The 18817-nt window shown below is 35.7% G+C and overlaps 1 protein-coding gene, 1 long non-coding RNA gene and 1 pseudogene across 4 annotated transcripts; 1 reads left to right on the top strand and 2 right to left on the bottom strand.

Annotated features, from left to right (window-relative positions):
• Positions 1 to 4628: 4628 nt before the first annotated feature.
• On the bottom strand, positions 4629 to 11462 carry LOC122043042. Of its 2 annotated transcripts, none has more exons than XR_006129426.1 (7): positions 11321 to 11462; positions 11090 to 11231; positions 10863 to 10964; positions 9973 to 10058; positions 8886 to 8935; positions 5423 to 5535; positions 4629 to 4952 (listed from the first exon to the last, which is right to left on the bottom strand). It is a non-coding gene; the product is annotated as an uncharacterized LOC122043042 (long non-coding RNA). The 2 variants fall into 2 exon arrangements; XR_006129427.1 differs by having other exon boundaries at positions 4629 to 4949.
• On the top strand, positions 5409 to 11996 carry LOC122043041 (two-component response regulator ORR26-like). Of its 2 annotated transcripts, none has more exons than XM_042603485.1 (5): positions 5409 to 5917; positions 9185 to 9337; positions 9450 to 9839; positions 9988 to 10064; positions 10601 to 11996. In XM_042603485.1, the coding sequence occupies exons 1-5, from the start codon at positions 5791 to 5793 to the stop codon at positions 11603 to 11605; spliced, it is 1752 nt and encodes a 583-aa protein (XP_042459419.1). In that variant the 5' UTR covers positions 5409 to 5790; the 3' UTR covers positions 11606 to 11996. The 2 variants fall into 2 exon arrangements, with proteins under 2 accessions (XP_042459419.1, XP_042459420.1); XM_042603486.1 differs by lacking the exon at positions 5409 to 5917 and adding an exon at positions 5961 to 6064.
• A 99-nt stretch (positions 11997 to 12095) lies between these two features.
• Positions 12096 to 17556, bottom strand: LOC122044215 (annotated as a pseudogene).
• Between the last annotated feature and the right edge of the window lie 1261 nt (positions 17557 to 18817).

Here is an 18817-nt window from a genome sequence, read left to right as displayed (position 1 = left end):
TGAACTCATGAGTGTCATAAGTTCGTCGATTCTGTAAAACTAGCTTGATCGTCTTTTTTACATAGAATCTTTGTCCTAGGAATAACTCATTCGTCTACTATCCATTCTCGAGTGTAAATTGAGCATCTATTTACTTCGATCTAAAATCCGACATCATAAGGGCAAATCTGTCATTTCACCAGACATGATCAAGGGCGAGCAACTTATGTGCTTTTGGTAGGGTATTGTGGTGCACTAATGAGGGGGGTAATTCTAGAATTTCATCTGTCTTAAAGTGTGCCGGACTAGTAAGTACCTCGAGCCCATCTAGAGGCCCATGCAAACATCTAGACTTGTTCTTAAATCTTGAATTTCATTCATTTTCACTTCCCTTCATATTTGTGGGATCGATTTTATTCATATTTGTGGGATCAATTTTAGAGGAGCCATTGATGTGACAATTCCATTTTTTTTTTTTGAATTTCATTCATTTTCAATTAGAATTTAGGGTTTCAACTAAATGATGACTTGAGCAAAGTATTCATCCCAAAGTATTTAGTATCATTTTCCCTTAACACAGTAATTCTTTGTATGAGAGGAGATCAATATCTAATGAGACATTTTTAACCATTACAATGAATCTTTGTTAGGGTCGAGGTAAGAAAATCGTCTAATATTATTATAATAATTTTCACCGTAAAGGAAAAAACTATTTCAATAATGATCAAAGGCCCAAGATAAAATATAAATAAATAAATCATGAATTTATTTTTCTCTAGCACAATAACTTTTGTATAAGGGAGATTAAATATCCAATAAGACATTTTAAACCATTACAATGGATCTTTTGTATGATGAAACTAGAGAAAATCATCTAATATTATTGATGCGGTAATGAAAAGAGGCGTCCACTAGTGGGTCAAAGTAGAAGAAAAATTGACGGACGTGGAGGTCAGAACAATCAAAGGACCAGGCCCATGGAGCAAATCAATTAAGGCGAGTGGCGGGGGTATCTTCTTGTGGGTCGGGTGTGACCATCCGATCGGCCAAAAGACTGTCTGAACGATCGCTTTAGAAAGCCCACGATTAAGGGTAAATAGCTAAGTAGCAACTTCACTCGAACCACTACCCCCGAGCGAGAGGATTGTCCAGTCGGACAAAGGGTAGCTCTTCGACAACAGCACGACCGAATGAAAAGAAGAGCAATAACTCTCTTCATCACGTCTGATCTGGGACTACTTGGCCTAACAGCGGTTAGTCAGTCGCATGTGGGCCTATTAACTATCTTGTCATATCCTTTTGTGAGTTTGTACCATTGACAAGAGAGCATGTCCAACAGATAAATTGTACTCTAAAAGTTTTCAGGCTGTCACGTCAGAGAGTCGCATGATTACTTAAGGAAGGGTGTTAGGAACATTTTTTGACTTGTCTTTTTCTAAGATGCCTAAGAAAGCATGCTTACGCTTTAATATGTGTGCACGAATACTACAGTGACACTATAAAAGAGGTTCCCATCTATAGGCAAAGGTATGTGCAACTTTATTTTTTACACGCTCTCGCTACAATTCTCCATTTTTCTATTTATCAGAAATTGATTTGAGTGTTAGAGGGCTATCATCGGAAATATATATATATATATATATATATATATATATATATATATATATATATATATATATATATATATATATATACACACACAACATGTGTATAGACTTGTGCCTCGTCATATTTATAAGCTTCGGGATATTCATGTTCACGTGTAAGTATTTTCACGCGTCGTCTAAGTTACTGAATCACGTAGTTATCAAATCATGTGCTAAATTTTACTTTTGTCCTTCCAAATTGATTAATGTTTATCTGTACGGTAATATTCTGAATAGATTAGCTAATTGATGAAAAATTATATTCATATTTAAAAAATTATTATTTTTTATATAACATATGAAAATAATATTTGAGTATATTGATATAATTAAGAAAACTAGACGAACATATAAGACCTAATTTCATGTCATTCCTAATTCTTTAGGTCTTTAACCGATAGACTTAGAAAATTCTAAATGAAATTAAACTAAGTTCTATGTGTTCATTTAGTTATTGTAATTATATTTATACCCTTAAATATTATTTCCATATGATATATTAAGAGCAATAATTTTTTCAACCCAAATTAAATTTTTTAATCATTATAATATAACAATCGATTCACGATATTATTATGTTGGCGAACGTTATCCGAATCAATTAGGGTAAGCACGAGCGAATGTGAAGGGATAAAAGCAGAATTAAGTATGTTATTTGATGCCCTAAACTTATCTACATGATTTGAATATTCGATAATTTTGGATACGCTCTTCATTAATTTGCCAAAATTCTCTAAAGGGAAACACAAGGCAAAGATTTTTCAAGCCCGAGCCCAATAAAAGACTAGGTCCCGGCCACCTTCAAGTATCATACTCGATCCAACTTCACAAATGGCAAGCCTAAGCCCAATTGAATCTCTTAGCAAAGTCCATGATCCGCCCATAGACTAAGTTATTTTTCACTCTTCGTCAAGTTTAGTTTGATAGACTAAGTTTATTTCGATGACACCATCATTATTTCTACGATAGAAGAACACGCCATCCGTTAAGGGATCTAGGGAAATTGCTTATGAAAACATAAATTATGTTGGTTCATTGAGCAATCGTAAGCCTGATATATGTAGATCTTTCATCATCGTCACACTATGGATATATGACATTTGCTATAATCTTTGAGGTAACTTATAGAAGGAAAAAAAAATAGTGTGGTTATGAAAAAGAGAGTTGGGGGTCATAGGCACAAGAGCATTTATGAAGATTTAACTAAATATTCATCGCGTTCTTGCCATGTTCGATGTCGTAGGTGGGCTAACCACCTAGTGCCCCTAAGTGGTTAGGCATATTGAACATGGTCTAGACCAAATCAAGTGACATCGTAGGTGGCTCAAGAATAGAACTAATGCAAAAGTTTTCACATATATTCGTTGTCAATTAGGTGCATATAAATGCTATAAACATATTCCCATTTTAATTTAATACCTAACTTCTATCGGTAACACCTCGTACATGACCATGAGAGCTTACTTATTCCCTTTTAATAGGTTAGTCAATACCACCGAGGTGATGATCACACGAAGAATTTTCCACAATGGATAAAACCCTAATAGGGCAATTTTGCGGAGGCTCGTAAATTTCTTTTCTCAAAGAAGCAACATCCCTATCTGAAAACATAAGCATCGACTAACCCTTTTCAAGTTGGTCATCATATCTCAAAGCTCAACCCTAGATAAAGTATTCCGTGGAACACAAACTACCTTATCGAACTACAAGTTCGTTCGCTAAACTTGTAATTTGAGCACATTAATATTGCGGGAAGGATCTAAACTACTCCATGACTAAACTTACCGCTTCCAAAAGCTATGCGACCCCACACGAAAGTAACAAGTGGGCAAACAAGTATTCCAACTTTTGGCTATTTAAAGTCAAGAATACGTTTGAGATAAGAAACATGTTTTCTTCTTCTCAATCCCTTTGCAACCTTCCTTTATTTTCCATCCTTCTATTATTTTAATCAAAGCATGTAAATAATCTTAGTGGCCATGTACCCTTTTTGCCTCCCTCATTTTCAATTTCAAGGTCAAAATCTTTAGCAAAACTTGAGTTAAAACTCAGGGACGATCGACCGAGCCTCCACCGAGCCTTAAAAGATGAAAAGATCATGTCTTTAAATTTCTCAAACTCTTTGGAGACAACTAGGTAGACCATTCTTGATGGAACTAAGTCAGCTTAAGAGTATATATAGTACGCCTACTATACTCGGGATTCCAAAATAGTGTCAACAAGTCACCAATTCGCTAGATGTGTCATAATACATAGATTATGACTTTAAGCATGACAATTTGCATGTTTAGTTAGTATCCTTTTCATTCATAAATAAGCATTATAGCTTAAGTGTTAATAAGACATAATGAGCAATACCTTATGAGAAACATGTCGACTCCGGGGCGACAACTCTTCGGTATTATACTTACTAGGTTGACCAAGTATTCTACACTTGGTCAATATCTTCCTTTTTATGCATCGATGGTAATACTTGAGATGAATGCTCCTTAACATGTGCCTACTCCATTTGAGGATCCATTTTCAACTTGGACTTCAAAATCATCGTTTGTCAATAACTCATCAAATGCGGAAGTGATATGCAAACTCTAAACAACTGTTACATTTAGTAGATGAATTCTAATTTATAAATGACTAATAGTGACCTACGGCAAAAAACTAGATGAGCTAGTCCTCATATCATTCGCGAATCATGAGCTTATGCCGCTCATTGTGTTTTACTAGACCCACCAACATTTTCACAACTTGAACAATCTTTCTTACCTTTCGGTTTGATTTTTATTCAGTTTGGTATAGATCCCTTTGAAAATTCATCTCGTACGAGCCAATTCATTTGACTGTTGTAGCTTTCCTCCCGTGCTCGACATGATCACATGAAGAAGAGACAAAGAAACTTATCTGCACTCAAGTGGCTCTAAAAGGTGATTTTAGCATGAGGAAGACCACCAAGAGGATTACTGAAGATAAAGAGGAATCTCAAAACTGATAAACAAATTCATTGGCTACAAAGCTGGGTGGAGTTTTTACTCCTTGCAGTTTCCTGTAAGGTCTGATAGCTTCTCCACTCAAATGCATAAACAATTCGAGTTAAAGGCTATTCCAAATTCATCAACCAAATGTAGTGAATTATTAGAGAATCCACCAAGTGATGGGGGATGAGTGAGTGCTGATTTAACAAATGGACATTCCTTCTTCCCCACTTTCGATTTTCCCTTTTTCTTTTTCTCCTTTTGGTGTCCCTCTTAGAAGCTTTCTGAGTGGGTTCACTAATGCCCGGTCACATTCCAAATTCCCTGCTGATTACCTTTCTGGCCTTTGGAAATCCTACTGTGAAAGTATGAAAGTGAGTTCTATCGGTATAAATGCTGGTTTTACTGGCTAGTATACTTTTACCATTACAAGAATTTCAATTCTCGTTGCAAAAACGAGTCTTCGTATAAACAAAGAGTTCAAGAAAAGTCAAAAAGACCAAAGAACTTGTTGCTTTCGCAACTACTTTTCACTTAATGGTATGTAGAATCTGCTAAACTACAACTTAATCTAAGCTAAACTACTCAACTTGGTTCATATGCATAACACAAAGTCCAAAACTGTTCAAATGTCAATGTCGACAATCTCCAGGGATGACTCAAGGCAACATAGGCAATCATGAAACCAAGTGTCAACTGGTCATTTTGATCATATGTAATGGAAGAAAAGAGTAGGGTGTCAAAGGAGGGATTAACATACAGAAAAGAGCCACCATAGACAATGATAAGACATTCAAAATTATATCAGAGCATCGATAGAGCACCTACTTTAAGGGAGGATAATTAAAGGGAGGGATGTAGTCCACCAAAGTTGAGCTTTGTGGGACTCTCTGCCATGCTTGTCCACACCAGATGAGCCATAAACAATTCAGTTTATGGTGCTGCAGGAGCAAATGAGTCATTAACAAATTAATGCAGTAAGCAAGTTTAGTCATGTCCACATATATAGCAAAAGGAAGGGTTGAGGACAGTTAACGAACTGGCGCCAGTATTCTTTGCAAAAGACTTCCCACTTTTCACTTAAAATAACAGTACATCACACTTAAGTCTGCCACTGAAGCACTTCCTTTTACCTTACCTTACTATCCTCTAGTTTCTCTACCACAGTCACATCCTCATCTGCTCCTCAGGAATCAATGGAGAACCCATTGCCTACCTCCAGAGCTGAGGCCTTCCCCGCCGGCCTACGGGTGCTCATCGTCGACGATGATCCCACCTGGTTGAAGATCCTTGAGAAGATGCTCAAGAAGTGCTCCTATGAAGGTACTTTAGTTGATCTGTACCTCCTATTTCACTTGTAGCTGTGGTGTTTGTAAAAAAGACTTACTGTTTACATTTTCTAAAATTTTTGCGTATTAGTAGGATGCCATCCCTTGTTGATGGTGGTTTTATTGGGATTTGAAAATTAGGGTTAGTGCACATATTGCTAGATATCTAATATATGATGGGAATGAGTTTTTTTAGTTTCAAATTTCTTGATGTTTTTGAAATTGGAGGAACTAGAAAGTGTAGAATATTGTTACTTCCATGAGTATGTAAAAGGGGGTTTCTTATTTTTGTGTCAAGCAATTTCTGCACCTATCTGAACATTCTGAGTTTTTTTAAGTCATCATTGTTTAAATTTACTTTGTTTTGTTGGGTGTTTTCCATAAGAGAAAGGGGCATTCCATTCTTAGGTTCAAAATAGTAGTTTTCGAACTTTATGGCCTCATATCTGTGCAGTTTTAAGTTTGCTCAAGGATTCTGCATCCAAGCTAACTCTTTGTTGAGGACCTCGTATAAATTGCTAAACCAAAACCCATGAGCTCGTAATTGTTTGGATAAAACATGGTAACCATAACTATCTTTAGTTTTATTGTCGAAGTATATTAAGTAAAGAATACTAGTTATGATGTTTCATGCCATCAAATTTATTCACTTTGTACAATAACTAATCATGTCCTAGCTGTTTGTGGTCGACTACTTGAGTTCTTGCATTAAGCTCTTTGTAAGGCTAAACCATTAACAGAAAAATCTACCAAAAGTTTTTAGTCCAGCAGCTATGGTCGTGCCCTATTTTATCACATAGGAACACATCATATCTTATGCCCTATCTTGGATCTGTTCAAGATCTGATCCCATGAGAACACATCAAATCTTATTCAAATCTGATTCAGAGAGTGAAGCAAACAAGCTCACTTTTTTTGCACTTTCTGAGTGTTCAACTAGATCAAATCTAATCCATAAAAATATATTTAATCCACATGCCTGATTGAATCAGATTCAAACAAATTTATTGTCTTGAACTTTGGAAACAAGGAACAATCACAAACTTATTATTTTACTCCCACTTTCTACTGAAATAAAATTTTAAATAGAATTATGAAGGTTTTGGTGTTGTTATCTTAGTCATCCACATGCTTCTTCAAATCTGTATTTCTTGTTTCCTAATGGAACTTTACTTGATCAAACTTGATTCTAGAACTAATATCCGCAATAATTGTAAAGATTATGCTCTTGTAGATTCTCACACTTTGCCTTTTTTGGTAGTGGAAGTCATTCTAGTTTTATTCTTGAGCTTATACATACTAATAGGTGCGGTTCATGATTGACAGACTTGATGTAAATAATTAACTATAAATGTCTATCTTAAATCACATTTCCAAATTATTAAAACGCCATAATTAAAGCTGGCCACAAGAGAGGAACCATTGTTGCATCACACCTTACCACTTGACATAAATCTACTCATACAATTAGGCACTAAGTTGTTGCTTCTTATTTTCTAAACTTGCTTCATTCCCTATTCCTAGTTCCTTCAAACAAACAATGGATTGCAAAAAGGTGCAATGCTATTGAGAAAAAGCTTAAAACCTTGGTAGTAAATCACACATGGGATATGGTACCACGTCAACTAGATTATCTTGTGGTCAGATCAAGATGAGTGTTCCCTATCAATTTGAAATCAGCTAGATTCTTAGATCAATATAAAGCTTTCTCAGTGGCATGAGGGTATTAAAAAGAAAAAGGGCAGACAACAATGAAACTTTTGATCCTATGGTCAAGATGATTGTTGTCAGCACCATAATTTCTATAGCAGATGTTTGAACTCAATATATTTTAACTAGATGTGAAAAATGTGTTCCCAATGGTGGCCTATATATATATATATATATATATATATATATATATTCACTGCGATACAATGGTTCTCCTATAACAAAGTATACAAACCAAGAGAAGCTCTCTATGGTTTGAAGCAACCACAAGTTAGTTTGCTAAGCTAAAAATAGTGCTATAATAGGCTGGTTCTTAACAAATTTATAATGATTATTCTTCATTTCTAGCTTTCATAGACAAAGGCAACATACTTGTCTTGGTTTATATGAATTATAACTTAATTATAGATGATGACTCTCTAGGTATTCAATTTATTAGCAAATTCTCTTAAAATCTATCCAAATGAAAGATCTTGAACAAGCATCATATTTTTTTGGTATAGAAATATCGAAGTATGACAAGATATTTTCTCTCCAATCCTACTTATTATGGTTTCTCATGGAAATCAAAATGATCTTGAACAAGCATCATATTTTTTTTATTATAGAAATATCAAGAAGTATGTCAAGATATTTTCTTCGACCCGACTTATTATGGTTTCTCGTGGAAAGAAGGGAAAGTATGTGCTCTACAATCTCTAAATCATCGAGTATTGCATAAAGTGCTCTACAACTAGTGAAATTAGTCATTACATAGACAATCCTTTTCAACTCCTCACCTAAAATATTTAATTCAACTTAATAGTATCTCGTCCATCCAATATTATATTCCCTCTTAGTTGCCCAAAATTCTCTATATGGGACTAAACTAGGGTTTAGAGTGTTACATTGATTCTTTTTTTTTTTTTCCTTGGAACAATATGGCTCCCAAGCAAGCCATAATTGTCTTATTATTATGGTCGATTTTGTCCATTAGAAGTATAAAGTCAGAAAACTGTAGTATGAAAATTATTGTTAGCCAATGTACATCTTTGATTCCTTTTCTCGTGCTTGATCATACTTCTTGCGACAATTGGGTTCTATCTAACCCAGTACCTGTATTGAATATTGTTACTAACTCTGAGTGAACACCTAATATCTACCCCAAGTCCAAGTAGCATAGTTATAGATAAAGTACAATCATCAGCCCAAACAGATGTTTTGTGCAAATGTTTTTGACGAAAGAAAGTTTCAAGTGGAGATAGGTTTTGTACCATGCGTTCTTTTCTGATACTGGTGTATAGAAGTGCTTAAAATCTGATGCCTGATAAGAAAAAGATTGCATTAAGTCAAGATGTTCTTAACAGCTTACACAAAAGCATATAGTGGTAGTGCACATTTGAATGAAGTTTTTGAAATTATTTTTGTTTAAGAAACTAATTGTCCTAATGCAAAGAAGTGTTTGGTATCTGATACCTGGAAAATAAAGTATTCCATTAAATCAAGACATGTTTAACAGCTTAAGCGGAGAGATCTGTAGTTTGTTTTCTAATTATTTTCATGCCTGCCACAGTAACTACATGCAGTTTAGCAACAGAAGCTCTAGACATGCTCCGTGGAAAGAGAGATCGATTTGATATTGTAATCAGCGATGTGAACATGCCGGACATGGATGGTTTCAAGCTTCTTGAGCAAGTTGGGCTTGAAATGGATCTACCTGTAATAAGTTAGTTATCAAAATCCAACTCTTTCAGCATTCAATCCATTTCCTGTAATTTGTCCTGCTCTTTCAACAACCATAGTAAGTTTTATATCCATGTACTTAATGACCATTGCAGTGATGTCTATAGATGGGGAGACAAGTAGAGTAATGAAAGGTGTTCAACATGGTGCTTGCGATTACCTTCTTAAACCTGTGAGAATGAAGGAGCTAAGAAACATATGGCAACATGTTTACAGAAAGAGAATGCATGAGTTGAAAGATATAGAAACTCATAACATCCATGAGGATACCAACATTCTAAGAAATGGATCTGAAGATCCTGATGACAGACAATATGTAGCCGGAACTGAAATGAGCTCTGTGCGGAAACGGAAGGATTTAGAGAGTAAGGAATTCGTTGACCATGAATTCAATGATCCCTCTACAGTAAAGAAAGCAAGAGTAGTTTGGTCTGTTGATCTTCATCAGAAATTTGTAAATGCTGTGAATCAAATTGGATTTGACAGTGAGTATTAGCTAATTAATAGATGAAGCTCACATAGTTTCATATCCCCTTTGGATTAGAATGATAATGCAGATATTCTTCATGATAGCTTCTTTAAGATATGTAATAATGGTTTTTACAGTTCCATGACTACCATGTGTTCTTGCAGAAGTTGGTCCCAAGAAAATACTCGATTTGATGAATGTACCTGGCCTCACAAGAGAAAATGTCGCAAGCCATCTGCAGGTATGAACTATATATTAAGATTGTTGTGAGATTCAAGAACTAAGCTGTTAACTTGTAAGAAAATGCTTAAGCCAAACTTCACCAATAAGATGAAAATATATGCACACGAAACTAATTCATAAGTTTGAAAACAATGACTAGCACTTCTGTCTATGGTGTGAAGTATGGATCCCTGACAAACTGCAATAATATACTTGTATTTCTTTGGCTGAAATATTTCTCATGCAAATCATTAATATGAGTTTGGTAGCTACATTCTCAATTTATTAAGAGATTTTTCAGTTCCAGATAAAAGAAAGCAAAGTTTCATATTTGTATAATTTGTTGTATTCTTATAGAAACAAATTGCAGCATTCTTTGTTTTGGCTGATATATATATGTCTAGCAAGTGCTTCGTTAACATTGTTTTGGCTATAGTTGCCATCTTTACTGTCAAGTTTCAAATTTGAAAATGTCTTGTTTTCAGAAACAAATGTGCTCTTGCATCAAAGTACATGTAGGTGATCTCTAAAAATAAATAATTTTTTCTACTGCAGAAATATCGACTTTATTTGATTAGACTACAAAGGCAGAATGAAGGGCGTGCGTGTAGTGGAAATCTGTCATCTGACTTTATGAATGGCGAAAATAGAGGAAACAATGGGTTCAATTCCTCAACAAACATTCAGTCAGAGAGTGAGCTAACCACATACACAAGCACGACTGAGAATTTTCAAACTCAAGGGATTGTTCCCAGTGTTCATATTAGTGAACCAAAGAAAATAGAGCCAGTTCAAATAATAGGAAGTAAGAAAGTACCATCAAATGATGTTTTATGTGCTTCGAAGGTCAACAATGCCCCACACTTGAGTGTATTGCTTTCTTTCAATGACAAGATGACTAATATTAAGGCATGTGAGCCTGCAACACCAAAGCACAAGCCTTTGCTTAGTGGAACTCCAATGATGCAATTCATGCAATACCCAAAACAAGAAAGTTGTAACATATTATCAGAGTACTCATGCTTGACTTATGTTGATCAAAACCTTGATCCTTCTTTTCATCAGTATTCATCCACTCTACCAGCATTCATCTCAGCTACTTGTACCAGTGAGAAGGACGTGAAAGATCTATTTGAAATGAAACCTGTCCTAACAGATTACAGAAATGGGCACTTCACTGCTATACCTGTTCAAGTAAAGCGTGGAGCAGTAAATGCCCAAGACATTGGAGCAGGTTGTAAAGTAGCAGGATCACCAAGCATACAAGATTGTTACCTTAATGACAAATACAGCCAAGGATATTTTCCTCTCACATATGAATTCAGTCTTAATGGCGAGACAGAAGCAGACTCTTTGCCTGAGGATGTGCATCTATGTTCACTTCAGAAGATTGGTAGCATTGAGAATTTGGGTTTCAGCAGTGCGGAGATTTACCAATATGGTGACTCAACACCTACTACTGATGTTGAAAGTAATTGGTATGATAGTTCGGAATTGAACGGTGAGTATTCATATGATCCAGTGGAGTACCCTCTAATTGACGAATACCTTTTTGCGTAGCAATCCTTTAAAATTTTACTTCAGAAGAAGTAAATGACTCTTATATTCATATTTACTGCATGTGCTAGTGTACTAGCAATATGGCATCAACATGATGGACTGGACATTACTTTCCATCCAGTTATTTTGAGCAAGGATGTACTCTAGACAGAATTCTAATAACGTATAATTGAAAAACATGTAAAGGAAGTTACCAAAAGGCTGCTTTGCAGTGGCTATATAATCTTCACTTGCTGCTCCCAAGCATCTAATCGACTTTGTCAGAATTCAGAACAGAGTTTAAGATGTTACTTTTACTTGCATAGAAACCCCAATACCTGTCAGAATAAGTTCATTCATGTATGCAAATGCTTTCTAAATATTTGAGCAATTGGTTGTCTTGCACTGATAACTGCTAGTCTTTGTTCTTCTTTCCTTGTTTGAGCACCTTGAAGTCTATTCAGAGCAGGTACCCGGCTGTTTGTGCTGTTTACTTAGCTGTTTCTAGAAGCTATTGATTCTAACACAAAAGTTGAAACACATATTCCTGGTTATCATTTCTTCACATTCTTTTTTTTTTGTTCTTGGTTGTCCATTGAGCATAAATAACCATGATAAATTGTCAGTCTCGAGTTCTTAGGATTCTAAAGGTGATTTTTCTTGGTCCAAGCAAGCCGTAGAAGATTTCATTAGAAAAAACAAACTTGAAAGATGTAGAAGATTTCATTAGAAAAAACAAACTTGAAAGATTTTTTCAAGTTAACTGAGCTGTAGTAAAACTGAAGAAAAATCAACCAACCTTTGAAGCCAGTTTAGGACTGTGTTCTATAAGTAACTCCCTTAGACCCCTTCTGAAACAGGTATATTTAGTTTTTTTAGGCTTCTTTTATGTTTATTCTTTCTTTTCTAGAGTTAGCACTTAGCATCTTGTACTTGTACCTTAGTTTTCACTCATCTTTATTACTCTCTATATAGGTGTAAGTTATTAAAGAACTGCATAATCTAGCATTCTCATGATATTGATTGACGGTGCTAATCAAATCAAAATCTATTTACTACAGTGCTTTTCTACAAACATTATTGTAGGCCTCTATTAGAACAGGGATAAACTATCCATTCATTATATCATCAAGTCTAATTGCTTGGTTACTATGTTATTCACAGTAAGTTTCTAATTTTTAGGTTAGTTATTCTATAATCTATAAATATATAGGTTGTTTTTCTATTTGATGGTGAATAATTTTTTTTAAGTTTTCACTTGGTGTCAGAATCTATCAGGTTCGGTTCTACCCCAATAAAGTTGCCTTTCTTCTCTTTGCTATGAGATCTACCCATCTCTCCTCACCACCAAAATCCTCCACCAAAAAAACTGAAGAAGTGATATAGGAAAGCAGTGTTCAGTACCCTACATTAATTAAAGGATCCCTAGGGAAAAAATTACTCTATAAGAAGCATGAGGAACTATAATTGATTGAAAGTTCAGCTTAAGATTCTTTACATATTGGGAGGTATATTAACATGGTAAATCATAAAAGGGAAAATGTTGTAGCAAGTTCTAGTGTTGAAACTGAGTACAGAACAAGAATACAAACTAACAATGAAGTGGATTAAGACTTCATTTTATAATCTTATTACTAATAATATTAGATCAATAAATATACATTATAACAATCATGTGGCTGTTTATATTATAAGCAATTCAATATTTTATGAATACATTAAGGTTGACCAAATAGATTTGCCTATATATGCCATTTCTGTAGAAAAAAATGTTGTTTTAGCTTGCTATGTGAAAGTTGGTACTCCGTTCAAATTGGATTAATTGGACAAAACACATTCAAAGATATTTATTTATTATTTATAATAATTTTATAAACCAAACAAAGAGATAAAAACCATCCTGTGTATTACATTTCTAATAAATAATTTATATCATTTCGTAACAATTATATTCATGAATCAAACACACCTTTAAACATTTAATTTCGGTCGTTAAGATGTGAAGCAATCATAATTAATTATAATTGAATGTTGGTGGTACCAAGGAAGAGCAAAATCACCAGTTCAGTGAAAAACATGGCAAAAATTGTAGGAGCAGTGCTTCAAAATTGCACCGCACTGGCCAGCTCAATAGACTAACTCAGGAATTAATAACCAAACAGAATTGTAGTTGACCAGAGGAGAACACTATCTTTACAAATAAAATTCTATTTCAGAAAGAAAGGTAAAATGATTCAATGAGAACAAGAAGAAAAATCTACAAAGAAGTCGTAAGACAAAGCAGAATAATGATTATTAATTTTGACATGTTCACATTATGGAACTTTCCAAGGTTCTAATAATTCATACACAACCTCGGTTTGGATTGCTCCCCATTTGAAACAACCCCACAGTTCACTAGCTCAGCAAAGTTGGACCCCTTCCCCAATCTCATCTCTCATTTAAAAAGTCATTAAAACTATCTTGAAGTCTTATAGCATTCCCACACCAACTGACATCTCAACTTGTTATCTTCACCAGTTTTTTCAGTATTAACTAATTAGTTTTAAACAGCACAGATCTCATGGAATCTTTCTTTGAACAAAAAAAATGTAAAATAACAAACTGGCTTAATCCTTGCAAGTGTCAACCTAGGAGATCATAATATTTGTTTGACAAGGTCCTGAGAAAACCATAAAATAAACTTTAAAAATCTTACCAGATGACAACCCGTGAGATGAGATGTGCAGGTTCTTGGATCTTCTGGAGACTGCCAGGATTGACTTGATGGAGATAAAACCTAGCTACATAAATGGCTTTTGACAATAGAGGCAATTATATTCTGCTATGAAGGTTACTGATAACACTGAATAAAGGTCAAAAAGGAAAAGGTAAAAGAAAAAGAAGAATGATAAGGTTATAACAAATGATCTCAAACTTTTATCAGAGCACTTCAGTCTAAATCTTTTAATTATTTGTGAACAAGGTTCTTACAGGACCAGATGTACGTATAATATCCATGTCTAGAACAAAAGCTATGCTACATAAAGCATCATCACCTTTGGTTAACAGTATTCAATCTACAACAAAGCTTAACTTTTTGAACAAAATAGGTCCTTAATTACTAATCCTGTAAAAGAAAAGAAATTAAAGACCATCCATCAAGTAGTCACAAGTCTAAGCTTTTGTTCAATTCATTCCCCCTGTGATTGCAAGGGGGATGTCTCTTATCTGCAAAAGAATGATTCTTCTGAACTATAAGTTATAAGAATGAGAAGGATACCCTAAGTAACAAGATGGATAAACAACAAAAGAATTAGGATTAACCTTCAACATTTGTCAAAACACCTATTTCAACATGTGGTTCTCATTATGACATTCTCTATCTTGATTTGATGAATAGAATTAAGTTTTTCCTTCTGCCATGGAAAAAGACCACTACTCCAGTCAACAAAGTTAAAAAACAGCAATCCCATCCTGTGTCGTTAACCTCACAGAACCAACTCAACCAATCAGGTGCTCCACTATCTTTGTCCCCAGTCCCGGAGCCTGGTCCTTGGATCCCACATTCTCCTCGTTCTACCAGTCTGCAACGTAGGTAGCTACTCTACAGTGAAATTTCTCCTCAAACACTTCCCACACTTGATACTTGTAATGGCTGATCACCATGAGTTCCTTGTCCATGTTCACATATCTCATACCTACTTTCAGTTGGAAATGGAGCACTGCGTTGATGAGAGAAGGATCCAGAGCCTCAGGCCAGACAATTGACTTGTGCTGCTCAGACACTAACAGCCAGCATGTATATCCCACCATGATACCTTCCAAAGGTATGGTCTTTCTTCCAGAGGGACAAAAATTATAGGAAGTCTTCCGGAGCTCCCCCATCCATGGTATGCCCGAGTAGTTCTAGAGAACATCGTTCATTGTGAGATTGATGGGGAGGTGCAAGAACTCATTGACGTCAATGCATCCTATCCACATGCAGTGGCTTCTGGCTAGAAGAGCACAATGCGCAAATCCTGCTTCTTGGGGTCTTAACACAGGGCCACAAACAGCGACTGACCAGTTATAATTAAGTCTAGGGGCATGTTTAGCGAATTACAACTGTTGACCAGTTATAGCGAACACATAAACTGATATAGTATCTAATCAACTTGTTTTTATTTAAAACTTTTGGTGGTAATAAGGCGACCAGGGAACGACGGGTGGATTGCAAAAGAACAGGTCCTAACTTGGCAGTGACGGCTTGGAGCCAAAAGTAAGTCCAAGGACACACCTGTGTGAGCAAGAAAACTCTTAGAACCCTCTAAGCTGTAAGCCATCTAAAGTTAAAAATAAAAATTAGTTGTAAATGTCCAGAAGGTGGGAAGAACAAATACAGGAATGGTATACTAAATCACATACTTCAAACCTAGAATACCTTGACCTGCCCAAAAACAGACCCAGCCTACAAAAAGAGAGTTAGCTCACAATATATCAGTAGTCTACGATAGAATTTGTCTATCTTGCAGAGTTCATCTGAAGAACTTTAAGCAAATCCAGGAACAAATAAAGGCTTTGAAATCTGAAAATCACAAATTAGTAAAGCCCTAGAAAACCTGACTAAGGAAGTTTTAGAAAGCAAGCCTTTAACTGAGAAGCAATTAAAAGAAGTTATCATTAAGATATCAGAACGACCTAAGCACATAGAAGAACAAGCCTTACGTCTTTCTGAGGAGTTAAAAGAAAAACTTAGCAAGGTTAAACGGTTACTACATAAGGTAGAAGCTTGGGTTTCTGCATGAGCTATATAAATACTCAAGCTACAAACTCCTATAAGGAAGCCTTGCAAGCAACGGAAGGAATAGAATCTCCAGCTCTTGGTTTTTGTAGACCATCCGATTATAAAGGAGGCGTTAGCAGCAATATCTGCAATATTAAACAGGCTAATACGCAGATACAACTTCTGGTTACTATACTAGAAAAACTTGAGAGCCTTGAAGAAAGAATCAAGAAAATTGAAGAAAAGACAATTCCTCAACAACAACCTTTGCCTGAAGCAATAATACAAAGCCTGACTGAGAAAATAAAGGTCTTGTCTATACAAGAAAAGCCTAAAGAAGAAAAAGGAAAGTTAAGGGTCTTCACGGATCTTTTTCTAATTCTCAAAGAAGAAAAGGCTAAGCTGAAGAAATGACTTCCCGAGCATCAAATCCTCCTGTTACAACCCTTACAAGGACAAGGACCGAGGAGGCACCATTATTTGAAGATCAAGTCAGAGAATACCGCCAAAATTAAAGACGTCGGTATAATGCACAAAGAAGTCTTCAAAGAATCACCCGAAGAATTACTGGAGGAATATTCAACAATTCTCTTGAACAACAAATGGATCCTCAAGTACAGCTGAGGCTTTCAATGCAAGAGAGAGCATCCATAGTCCCTGCAGAAGTACTTTATCGTTCCAGAAGAGATGATGCACACCACAGGGTATATATGCACATATTAGAGGAAGCCATGCTTGTTACAAGCAATCAAGTTGATAGAACCTTTATTCAACCTGAAAGCTTCAATCAATTACAAAGAAGCGGAATGCGATTCCTTCATATGGGAGTTATTCAGGTACGAATCCAAATTGTTCACAGGCAAGAAGAAGGAACACTGCTCTTATTGTCTTCCGCGACAACCGATGGCAAGGAGACTAAGCTATATTTGCTACTATGGAAGTTGATCTCACTCATGGGAGCCAACTGGTATATGTTATACCTGACATTATGTTAACTATTGCTGACTTTTATCAAAATATTCAAGTGTCTATTTTAACAAGAGGATATGAAAACTGGAGAAATGGAGAAGCCAATTTACTAATCACCAGAGGGTTAGTAGGAAGATTATCAAATACTCCTAATGTAGGTTTTGCATACAACATACAAAATGTAGTTGACTATCTTACAAGTCATGGAGTCAGGGCTCTTCCTGGCAGAAGATACAATACCAGAGAAGTCCAAGGACATAACTGGATCATACGACAGTCAACTGTAAGTATACCCATGCAGCCTACGGAGGTAAATACCCGGAATCTTTTAGATGGGAATGTTTCATTACAATTTGATACTTATCAAGCAGCAACCTTATCATCACAAGTAACATATAATGTTAAAGATGAAGAAGTTCCATCTGATGAGGAAGAAATCACTAACCATATAATCGCAGTTTTCACTGAAACAGGAAAAGGGGATGAAGAGTTATTGGTTAGAAGGATATCTGCAACTGCTGTGTTACCAAAAAGAAGAAGCCCTGGGGCAACAGGATATGATCTAGCAGTAGATTATGCAAAGAATATAGCCCCTTATGAAAAAATATTATTAACGACAGGGATATGCATTCAAGTTCTAGAAGGATTGTATGCACGTATAGCTCCCCGATCCAGTGCAGCATTAAGAGGTATTATTATTATGGGAGGTGTTATTGACGCTGATTATAGAGGAGAAGTCAAAATTCTGGCATACAATACAACCAATGAAGACATTTATATTGAGAAGCAGGAATGTATAGCACAGCTGATTCTTGAACATATTGCTACACCTCAAGTAAAAGAAGTTGAGACATTGCAACAAACAGCTAGAGGAGGTCAAGGCTTTGGATCCACAACCATACAGGTTTGCTCTAAATACAAAGCAAATCCTCAATGCACTGGTTGTTATTATTGTTGCAGTGATGAAGAATGTGCACAAGAATATGACTTCTATGTTGTGCAAAGAAGACACTTTGAAGCTTAAAGGCAAAGCTATTCAGACTGCAAGCGAAAAAAGATTAGAAGCCTTAAGTAGGAAGGCAAGGGATTATCGTATTACCCAACATAAGTTCTACGAGGAAGAAGCGTATCTAAACCTTATTGAAGGACCACCAACAATAGCTTCATCCTTAGCTCAAACAGCATGAATGCTGCAGGATTCGCGAGAATACAGAAGGCGATTACAACAAGAACTGGACTCACAGTCACCACCAACAAACTTCTTGTGTATGTTAACTGACTCTGATGATGATTATCTCAACTATCTGCAATATTTGGCTCTACAGGATACAGCCACCACTAGCTCAACGATGCCTACTGAGGAATTTATCAATCCCTTTGCGGAAGGTGGTGGAGGGATCTCGGATGACGAAGGGATCTCTGCTTATCCGATCACTGATGACAACGGGATCTCTGATTATCCCCATATTATTGCTTCTACCATAAATGATGAATGGATCTCGGACTACCCACAGTTGCAA

Source organism: Zingiber officinale, chromosome 2A, assembly GCF_018446385.1.
Source record: "Zingiber officinale cultivar Zhangliang chromosome 2A, Zo_v1.1, whole genome shotgun sequence".
Lineage (NCBI taxonomy): Eukaryota > Viridiplantae > Streptophyta > Magnoliopsida > Zingiberales > Zingiberaceae > Zingiber > Zingiber officinale.
This window is presented reverse-complemented; position numbering and strand designations above follow the sequence as displayed.

Bases quoted from the DNA above. Each gene is read 5' to 3' on its own strand.
- LOC122043041 (XM_042603485.1), top strand. From the start codon at position 5,791: ATGGAGAACCCATTGCCTACCTCCAGAGCTGAGGCCTTCCCCGCCGGC. The intron at 9,840-9,987 runs GTGAGTATTAGC...GTGTTCTTGCAG, and splicing joins GAATCAAATTGGATTTGACA to AAGTTGGTCCCAAGAAAATA. The intron at 10,065-10,600 runs GTATGAACTATA...TTTCTACTGCAG, and splicing joins ATGTCGCAAGCCATCTGCAG to AAATATCGACTTTATTTGAT.